This window comes from Brassica oleracea, chromosome C5, assembly GCF_000695525.1.
Source record: "Brassica oleracea var. oleracea cultivar TO1000 chromosome C5, BOL, whole genome shotgun sequence".
NCBI lineage: Eukaryota > Viridiplantae > Streptophyta > Magnoliopsida > Brassicales > Brassicaceae > Brassica > Brassica oleracea.
The window spans coordinates 46,364,023-46,374,794 of record NC_027752.1 but is presented as its reverse complement, the minus strand read 5'-3'; the positions used below and the strand labels follow the sequence as shown (position 1 = coordinate 46,374,794).

Sequence of the window (10,772 nt, the reverse complement as noted above, 5' to 3'; positions counted from 1 at the left end):
AAGTGAGATGAGGTTGTCCGCTGCTAAAATAATGGGTTGAAGCTCTGTAATAAACACTTTGAAGAAGCTCATGAGAAACTCAAATTACATTTGCCACTCAATATTAAATCTACTTTCTTTTTCACTTAAAATTTGATCAATATATATTACATTTAAATATAAAATGGATAGGCATGTCAATAAAACTTTTTGAGAACATCAATAAATTAATTAAAAAAACAGAACATCAATAAAATATTTTTTGTAGTAGCTAATGGATGGGCATGCTCTAAGATTATTTGAAACCAAAATAAACCTATACCTCCCCGGTTTAGTTTCAAAACCTACATAAAGTTCGATTGTAACTGGTTTAGATACAAAACCGGTATTATAAACAAATAAACCAAAGAATCTTCGGTTAGTTTTAAAAACCGGTCTCCTTTGATTATTCTGTCGTCAACCGTTTCCTTAAAACACATTCTCTCCTTGTTTCCGCAGAAAGTAGAAAAACCCTCTCGAACACGAACAATTTCTTGGAGCGAATCAATCAATCGATGGTTTGGGGTCTCTTTCCCGTTGATCCTCTATCAGGTTACCTTTTTTGTTCTCTCTCTAACTCCTATCACAGTATGTATTTTATTTAAGAGTGTGAAATCGTAATCGTTATCGTTCGTTGAGATTCGTGTATTGCCTTGCAAATGGAGAGAGTTTTGTTTGATTGCTTCTATGTTCAAATATTTAGTCATTACGCAGCTCTGAACAATGTTCAAGTGTTAATTTCATTCCTTTATTAACGTGCGTTGTGATGACGACCCTAGCGAGTTTTGGACCCATGATTGGTTGTATAATGGATATTAGTCTTGTGTTGTGTCTCAGGTGAAGATAAATACTATATCTTTTCTAAAGGGACTTACAAGATTGGTCGCAAAGGTATTCTTACATACTTTAATCCTCTTTCTTGTTCCTTGTTTGATAAAATCTGTGACTATGGTGTTGTTTATTGTATAGGATGTGACATCATTATCAATAAGGATAAGGGAGTGTCTAGGATCCACGCAGAGTTAACTTTCGACGCAACACCTGCTTCAACCTCTCGTAGGAATATATCTCCCGACACCTCATTTGTTATCCGTGTCAAAGATTGTTCAAAGTATGGTACTTTTATCAAAACTGACCCCGGGACAAAAGACAAAGTCCATGAGCTGCCTAACAAGGAGAGGATTCTCAGTGATGGAGATGTTATCACCTTTGGTACTGGTGCAGCTACTTACAGGTATTCCTAATCCTCCTGGTTACTACTCATTTGTGATGTTTATATCTGTTTCATTTCAATTAAAATCTTTCCAGGTTGTCTTTGATTCCGCTGGTGTTTTACTTATGTCCTTCCTCTGAGACCTTTAAGGTGGATCGGTTGGTACAAGATGCTGTTTCATCAATTGGTTAGTGACAAACATTATGCAAGTAAAATTGGTTTCAAATTACTCATATTGCCTGAAGATAATGTTGATATTCCAGGTGCTCGTACTGCTCCTACCTTGAGTGAGGAGTGCACACATGTTCTTGTTGAGCCGCGTATGCAAGTGAATGAAGCTCTACTCAATGCAGTTTTATCCCAAAAACCCATCATTTTGACGAATTGGGCTAAGGTACGTCAGAGAGTACTGTTGTCACCACCTCGTTTGTTGTTTTATAACTTTAGTTTTTTTTTTTTTTTCTAGCTTCTTGCAGAGAAAAGTATCCTCAGCGAGTTTCCTGGAAACAGTCAGTGAGTATTATATCTTAATGCTTTTCTTTAGTTACAGAACAAACTCTCCAGTTACTGACATGCTAATTTATAAATACAGGTACAGACCATCAGTGATGGTGGAAGAAGCTTTGGTGGATGTAATGGAACCAAACATCCGTGAAAAATGTCTAGAAGGATTCACCTTTGTGTTGGAATCAACAGACATGGTATAATCTCTTATTTGTGTAAAAATAGTCATTGATGAGCATCCATTTACCTATTCTTTCGCTCCTTGTTTCCCTTATGCAGTACAGATTTGGGAGCAGCTTCCCATCTTTACTCAAACTATGTGGCGCAGAGACTGTTGCCATATCAGAGATTAGCTCCATGAGTCAGGTTTGTGTTTCTAAATTGTCTTTGGCTCATTTGGTATTTCTGTAAGTAGCCATAACAAACCATAATCAACATTGCAGGATTCTCAGTATGGAGAAGCTAATCGGATGGTATGTGTCATCCCAATAAGCTCAGGAGACAAGTTTGCCCGTCTGAAGCATCTCAGTCTGTTATCTAGAGTTAACGAAATGGACTTAATAAGCGCTGTCTTGTCTGGAAATCTACCTTCGACTTCGTTGATACCACCTTCTGGTGAGGAGTACACACACAAAGCCAACCATATTTGCTTTTGTTTAAATGGCTTATCTAAAACATTTTCCTGTTTGTAGTTGTGATTTCATCATCGTGCTCTACGGATGAGACAGTGGTAGCAGACTCTGATGTCGAAGAGGAAGAAACAACATCGTCAGTTCGTATGGTCGATGCCACCGAGAAGGCAGAAACACCAGAGGAGCCTGCTGCTGCTATAGTGATAGAAGAGAGTCCGGTTACAGTAGTGGAAGAAACTATGAATTTGAACGAGTTCAAAAGCGTGAACTTATCGGCAGATACCGAAATGAAAGACTACAGTGATGTGACGACAATGAGAAGGGATCGTAACGATGAGCCTGAGTGTGGCAACTCGGAGGTTATCTACACTCAACATCTCATTGTTAGGGATTTGCTGTCAATAAGAAATGTCCGGTCTACAGGAGTGGAAGGAGTTGTTGACTTCAAACGATTCAGAAAGGTAAGAGAGAGCCTTTGGATTCTGAACAAGTGTTATGTTCGTGTGATGATGAGTTTGTTTTTTTGTTTTGTTAGGGGAATGTTATATCAGGAAACAGCTTCAGTAGTCTAATACCTTTCGCCAAGGATCCATACAAGTAATATTTTTTAGCTCCTATTGGTTTCTCTTTGCTTACTTGAAGTCTTAAACCTTTTTGTTTTGGTGTGTGATGCTAGAGAGTACGATGCTGGTGAAGGGACAGACTTTATGAAAGAAGAGAAGAAGAGGAAGCAGAGGGAAGCCGTTGCAGAGGACTTGTTTCACAATGAAAAGGTTTTATTCAAACAACATCATCTTGCATTGCATCAAAAATCTAGAGATTTTCTTTACACTTTATATATTTGTGGATATGCAGGCTAGAAAGCGTGGAACTGCTGGTTCCATCCACGGGTTGCTCAGTCGAGGTTGAGGTTTCAAGGTGAATATGCCGGTCTATGGCATAAGCGGGTGAAGCCGTGGCTTAGGACATATTTTAGTTTTTTTTTTTGCTTTTTACAAATAATTAATTAAGGTTTGTAAGGTTTTTCCTAGCTAAAATAATACTTGTGGGAATAACTAATCAGAATAACATTTGTCGGATCCTTTAGCAATATTTATAAACTTGTATTAACAAATATATTTGTTTTTCTATTTTAGATTACAACTGAAACCTTAATTAAAAGTTAGCTACTAAATAGTTTTTCATGTTGTCTTTTTCTTTTCCACCATTTTTTCAATTTATTTTCTATTGCTTCAATTCTTAGATCATAATATTCGTATTGACGAGAGATATGTGACTAATTTATTAATTTCTAATTTTTTATAAAAATTAGAAGATTGTGATGAGAGCAGTATCATGTGTTGACATTATTAGGAGTCGTTACGAGTTTGTTTTCTTTTGTGTTCACCAATCTTAATGATAATTTTCGAAAAACTTGATTACTATTTAGAGAAAGAAATAAATATTTGGCAAAAATATGTAAAAAGTTAGAAAAATATTAGCAAAAATTGGTGAAATTAATGTGATAATTACATATACAATAGATGACCATTAGGATGTCCATCACATAATAAATGACCATTACCATGAACCACAATTTTCATTTGTTTGGATGTCATTACGGTATTAACATGGGTAGTCCAACTAAAGTCATCAACTAATCCAAATTAGACATATTGTGAAGTGATTAATAATTTAAAATAAATTCAACTAGCCACTAATAACTACCATTAAGCAAATTTTGTTAGTTTGATTTTTTTATTTGTCACTATAAAATATTATTTATTTTATTTTATGCAATGTTTAATTAATTATACCAATTAAATGTCAAATAATATTATTATGAAATATATGATAACATCATATTGAACACAAACAACAAACAAAGAAAATTATAGGGAGCAAGGTTAGTACACAATATCAAACAAGAAAAACCAAATCTAAATTTGTTGGTTTCATATAGTAAACGCGTTGTAATCTTTTTGATGATTTTCTCTGTTTTTAATTATTATTTTTCTGTTTTTTTGTAGCGGTTTGCATGGATCCTTCAACTCTTGGCACTACAAAAAAATGATTGTTTTACATAACATAACTACTATCAGAAAAATAAATGATTCTAGTTTAAATTACTTCTTGACAAATGATACAAATTATTTATGTTATGAGAACTGATGTTGTAATAACTTATCTAACATCACTTCAATAAAATTGATATAAATATATATCAACTTACATCACTTATAAATAATTAATATTAAATATGAGTTTACATCAATTATATAATTGATACATTTTCTAGTTTTCATTAATATTACTTAGATAAATGATACAAAGTTAATATCACTTTAATAAAAGATGCAAAATTCAGTAATAGAATGATACGTTGCTTTAATTATTTTTTGTGATTTTAGTTTAACTGATCCATGATCTTCCATAACTGTTTCTTCTCAGCATATACATTATTATCTGTCATGATCTCCTCTCATGGTATCCTTCATAGTTCTCTTCCTCTTAAAACTTTTTTATTGTTCTAGACTATTTGATTTATAAGAAAATTAACAAGAATCAAGTATTTTTTTTTATCGTGAATCATGATGATTACATTTCTTCTCATGTATGATATGAAAGGAAACTAGGATATTTTAGTTTCTTTCTATGTTTATGGATTATTTTAATTAGATATCATTCTCGTCAATGGCAAATGAAGACTTGAAGAGTATTGAGCAAAAAGGAGTAAAAGTCTATGCGAAAAACAGTTGAAGAAAAATCTTTGGACGAATCGATTTGCTTCACACCACTTATGGAGACTGAAGACAAAAATAAAGAAGAAGAATTCTTTCTATTTGCTTTACAATCCATTTTTGTTGGGCTTTTTGCAAAAGTGACTCAAAACTTGGAGTCAAACAGAAAACTAACCTTTTCTTTTGACTCCTTTTTTTTTTGAGATTTTAACCCCACACCTGCACTTTATCTACGAAAATGCCATTAGTCCAGATGGAAGACTTTCCAGACGACTTAATTAAGTCGTCCGATAAGTCGTCCAGCTGGGAAGACTTTCCAGACGCCTTATTATAAGTCGTCTAATAAGTCGTCCAGATGGAAGACTTTCCAGACGACTTAATTAAGTCGTCCGATAAGTCGTCCAGCTGGGAAGACTTTCCAGACGCCTTATTATAAGTCGTCTAATAAGTCGTCCAGATGGAAGACTTTCCAGACGACTTAATTAAGTCGTCCGATAAGTCGTCCAGCTGGGAAGACTTTCCAGACGCCTTATTATAAGTCGTCTAATAAGTCGTCCAGATGGAAGACTTTCCAGACGACTTAATTAAGTCGTCCGATAAGTCGTCCAGCTGGGAAGACTTTCCAGACGCCTTATTATAAGTCGTCTAATAAGTCGTCCAGATGGAAGACTTTCCAGACGACTTAATTAAGTCGTCCGATAAGTCGTCCAGCTGGGAAGACTTTCCAGACGCCTTATTATAAGTCGTCTAATAAGTCGTCCAGATGGAAGACTTTCCAGACGACTTAATTAAGTCGTCCGATAAGTCGTCCAGCTGGGAAGACTTTCCAGACGCCTTATTATAAGTCGTCTAATAAGTCGTCCAGATGGAAGACTTTCCAGACGACTTAATTAAGTCGTCCGATAAGTCGTCCAGCTGGGAAGACTTTCCAGACGCCTTATTATAAGTCGTCTAATAAGTCGTCCAGATGGAAGACTTTCCAGACGACTTAATTAAGTCGTCCGATAAGTCGTCCAGCTGGGAAGACTTTCCAGACGCCTTATTATAAGTCGTCTAATAAGTCGTCCAGATGGAAGACTTTCCAGACGACTTAATTAAGTCGTCCGATAAGTCGTCCAGCTGGGAAGACTTTCCAGACGCCTTATTATAAGTCGTCTAATAAGTCGTCCAGATGGAAGACTTTCCAGACGACTTAATTAAGTCGTCCGATAAGTCGTCCAGCTGGGAAGACTTTCCAGACGCCTTATTATAAGTCGTCTAATAAGTCGTCCAGATGGAAGACTTTCCAGACGACTTAATTAAGTCGTCCGATAAGTCGTCCAGCTGGGAAGACTTTCCAGACGCCTTATTATAAGTCGTCTAATAAGTCGTCCAGATGGAAGACTTTCCAGACGACTTAATTAAGTCGTCCGATAAGTCGTCCAGCTGGGAAGACTTTCCAGACGCCTTATTATAAGTCGTCTAATAAGTCGTCCAGATGGAAGACTTTCCAGACGACTTAATTAAGTCGTCCGATAAGTCGTCCAGCTGGGAAGACTTTCCAGACGCCTTATTATAAGTCGTCTAATAAGTCGTCCAGATGGAAGACTTTCCAGACGACTTAATTAAGTCGTCCGATAAGTCGTCCAGCTGGGAAGACTTTCCAGACGCCTTATTATAAGTCGTCTAATAAGTCGTCCAGATGGAAGACTTTCCAGACGACTTAATTAAGTCGTCCGATAAGTCGTCCAGCTGGGAAGACTTTCCAGACGCCTTATTATAAGTCGTCTAATAAGTCGTCCAGATGGAAGACTTTCCAGACGACTTAATTAAGTCGTCCGATAAGTCGTCCAGCTGGGAAGACTTTCCAGACGCCTTATTATAAGTCGTCTAATAAGTCGTCCAGATGGAAGACTTTCCAGACGACTTAATTAAGTCGTCCGATAAGTCGTCCAGCTGGGAAGACTTTCCAGACGCCTTATTATAAGTCGTCTAATAAGTCGTCCAGATGGAAGACTTTCCAGACGACTTAATTAAGTCGTCCGATAAGTCGTCCAGCTGGGAAGACTTTCCAGACGCCTTATTATAAGTCGTCTAATAAGTCGTCCAGATGGAAGACTTTCCAGACGACTTAATTAAGTCGTCCGATAAGTCGTCCAGCTGGGAAGACTTTCCAGACGCCTTATTATAAGTCGTCTAATAAGTCGTCCAGATGGAAGACTTTCCAGACGACTTAATTAAGTCGTCCGATAAGTCGTCCAGCTGGGAAGACTTTCCAGACGCCTTATTATAAGTCGTCTAATAAGTCGTCCAGATGGAAGACTTTCCAGACGACTTAATTAAGTCGTCCGATAAGTCGTCCAGCTGGGAAGACTTTCCAGACGCCTTATTATAAGTCGTCTAATAAGTCGTCCAGATGGAAGACTTTCCAGACGACTTAATTAAGTCGTCCGATAAGTCGTCCAGCTGGGAAGACTTTCCAGACGCCTTATTATAAGTCGTCTAATAAGTCGTCCAGATGGAAGACTTTCCAGACGACTTAATTAAGTCGTCCGATAAGTCGTCCAGCTGGGAAGACTTTCCAGACGCCTTATTATAAGTCGTCTAATAAGTCGTCCAGATGGAAGACTTTCCAGACGACTTAATTAAGTCGTCCGATAAGTCGTCCAGCTGGGAAGACTTTCCAGACGCCTTATTATAAGTCGTCTAATAAGTCGTCCAGATGGAAGACTTTCCAGACGACTTAATTAAGTCGTCCGATAAGTCGTCCAGCTGGGAAGACTTTCCAGACGCCTTATTATAAGTCGTCTAATAAGTCGTCCAGATGGAAGACTTTCCAGACGACTTAATTAAGTCGTCCGATAAGTCGTCCAGCTGGGAAGACTTTCCAGACGCCTTATTATAAGTCGTCTAATAAGTCGTCCAGATGGAAGACTTTCCAGACGACTTAATTAAGTCGTCCGATAAGTCGTCCAGCTGGGAAGACTTTCCAGACGCCTTATTATAAGTCGTCTAATAAGTCGTCCAGATGGAAGACTTTCCAGACGACTTAATTAAGTCGTCCGATAAGTCGTCCAGCTGGGAAGACTTTCCAGACGCCTTATTATAAGTCGTCTAATAAGTCGTCCAGATGGAAGACTTTCCAGACGACTTAATTAAGTCGTCCGATAAGTCGTCCAGCTGGGAAGACTTTCCAGACGCCTTATTATAAGTCGTCTAATAAGTCGTCCAGATGGAAGACTTTCCAGACGACTTAATTAAGTCGTCCGATAAGTCGTCCAGCTGGGAAGACTTTCCAGACGCCTTATTATAAGTCGTCTAATAAGTCGTCCAGATGGAAGACTTTCCAGACGACTTAATTAAGTCGTCCGATAAGTCGTCCAGCTGGGAAGACTTTCCAGACGCCTTATTATAAGTCGTCTAATAAGTCGTCCAGATGGAAGACTTTCCAGACGACTTAATTAAGTCGTCCGATAAGTCGTCCAGCTGGGAAGACTTTCCAGACGCCTTATTATAAGTCGTCTAATAAGTCGTCCAGATGGAAGACTTTCCAGACGACTTAATTAAGTCGTCCGATAAGTCGTCCAGCTGGGAAGACTTTCCAGACGCCTTATTATAAGTCGTCTAATAAGTCGTCCAGATGGAAGACTTTCCAGACGACTTAATTAAGTCGTCCGATAAGTCGTCCAGCTGGGAAGACTTTCCAGACGCCTTATTATAAGTCGTCTAATAAGTCGTCCAGATGGAAGACTTTCCAGACGACTTAATTAAGTCGTCCGATAAGTCGTCCAGCTGGGAAGACTTTCCAGACGCCTTATTATAAGTCGTCTAATAAGTCGTCCAGATGGAAGACTTTCCAGACGACTTAATTAAGTCGTCCGATAAGTCGTCCAGCTGGGAAGACTTTCCAGACGCCTTATTATAAGTCGTCTAATAAGTCGTCCAGATGGAAGACTTTCCAGACGACTTAATTAAGTCGTCCGATAAGTCGTCCAGCTGGGAAGACTTTCCAGACGCCTTATTATAAGTCGTCTAATAAGTCGTCCAGATGGAAGACTTTCCAGACGACTTATAATAAGTCGTCTGCGCAGTCTTTTGGATTGAAGTAAATACCTGACTCAAGATAGCAGCTTTCATTGATCTGCGGCCTCTGCTGCCCTCGTAAGCCAGTATCGGTGGAGACGGACTGTCTGCTCTGGGACCACCAATACTAGCACCCAATTCCGGCATAGCTGTGTACGTCTAGACCTGAAGAACTTGTATAAACCCATCCACGGTGTAACAGCCAGCAATTTCTTTGTTCCACAAAGAGTCCATCAGCACCTTAAACGCGACTCTCCCCCATGGATAATTCTCAAACCGTTCTAAATCCATCACTAGCCTTGCCAGAGTAGATCGTGTAGCGGTTGAAAACTTTCTCCCTTCAATGAATCCAGTGAAGATGGAGAGGTACGCGAGCCGCTTGCGATCTTCCCTGGACCAATCCCCGCATCTCTTCAGTGCTGCTATTATCTGATCAGTAGTTGGCCCAGCTTCCAGATGAACTCCCAGCATCCCCCAGAAAGAAACCATCTCTGGGGTAACGTCACATTTTGGTGTCTCAAGGTCCTCGATGTACTCGCAGTTTAGACCAGTGAGGTTTTCAAACTCTAACAGTGAAAACCTCAAAGGTTCTGGACCAACGAGAGACCACATCTCATACTTCTTCTTAATGTCCAGCTTGAAACTGAGCATGTAGTGAACCAGCCTTGAAGCCCAACCAAATCCCTGCTCCTTGAACTTGATGAAAACTCCCAAACTCGACTCCTTGAGCTCTTCAAATTCGTCATCAGTAAGAGCTTTCCTAAGAGCAGTATGCAACTTGCTGTTATCCGTATGATACGAAATGCTATTGTGGGCTTCTGGTTCTTCCCCTGATGTGTATAACCTACGGGGGAGTTCTGGAATATCCATCCTTTTTGTCTGCAAAATAATCAAAGACAACAATATAAGTCCAGACGACTTAGTAGACGACTTAAATTACTTACAAGTCTTCCAGTCGCAGAAGGAGTTGGAGTACTCGTCATTGCGGTTATAGATCTGAAAAAATAAACGTGAAACGGTGAGAATGAGTAAATTGATAGAGACAACGTTTTATGTTCATCTTTTCCTCGAGATTGATGACTTAGCGGCGTTAGGGTTTACAGAGAAACGGCGCTAAGGTTTACAGAGAAGAAGCGGCGGCGCTAGGGTTTAGAAGAAGCGGCGGCGCTAGTGTTTAGAACGTTGGTGACCACGGTGGCGAGGGCGACGGTTTGTTCGGATATAGTGGAAGCGGCGGCGCTAGGGTTTAGAGGAATCGGCGGCGCTAGGGTTTAGAGGAATCGGCGGCGCTAGGGTTTAGAGGAATCGGCGGCGCTAGGGTTTAGAGGAATCGGCGGCGCTAGGGTTTAGAGGAATCGGCGGCGCTAGGGTTTAGAGGAATCGGCGGCGCTAGGGTTTAGAGGAATCGGCGGCGCTAGGGTTTAGAGGAATCGGCGGCGCTAGGGTTTAGAGGAATCGGCGGCGCTAGGGTTTAGAGGAATCGGCGGCGCTAGGGTTTAGAGGAATCGGCGCGGCTAGGGTTAGAAGAAGCTGCGGCGACAACGGTGAGAATGAAGTGAGATAGATAGCCGATGTTGAGAACGATGGTTTGTTCGGAAATCGTGGGAATTCGAAATCGCCTTT

At 39.6% G+C, this 10,772-nt stretch overlaps 1 protein-coding gene across 1 annotated transcript; it reads left to right on the top strand.

The window, feature by feature from the left end:
- Window positions 1-452: 452 nt before the first annotated feature.
- Window positions 453-3,543, top strand: LOC106343734 (nijmegen breakage syndrome 1 protein). The gene is made up of 13 exons (XM_013783032.1): window positions 453-570; window positions 856-909; window positions 988-1,252; window positions 1,327-1,418; window positions 1,495-1,625; window positions 1,698-1,744; window positions 1,824-1,932; window positions 2,015-2,101; window positions 2,179-2,350; window positions 2,428-2,828; window positions 2,903-2,964; window positions 3,044-3,140; window positions 3,223-3,543. Exons 1-13 carry the CDS (start codon window positions 534-536, stop codon window positions 3,274-3,276), a joined length of 1,608 nt encoding a protein of 535 aa, XP_013638486.1. The 5' UTR covers window positions 453-533; the 3' UTR covers window positions 3,277-3,543.
- The last annotated feature ends 7,229 nt before the right edge of the window (window positions 3,544-10,772 follow it).

Bases quoted from the DNA above. Each gene is read 5' to 3' on its own strand.
- LOC106343734 (XM_013783032.1), top strand. From the start codon at position 534: ATGGTTTGGGGTCTCTTTCCCGTTGATCCTCTATCAG. The intron at 1,419-1,494 runs GTTAGTGACAAA...TTGATATTCCAG, and splicing joins AGATGCTGTTTCATCAATTG to GTGCTCGTACTGCTCCTACC. The intron at 3,141-3,222 runs GTTTTATTCAAA...GTGGATATGCAG, and splicing joins ACTTGTTTCACAATGAAAAG to GCTAGAAAGCGTGGAACTGC.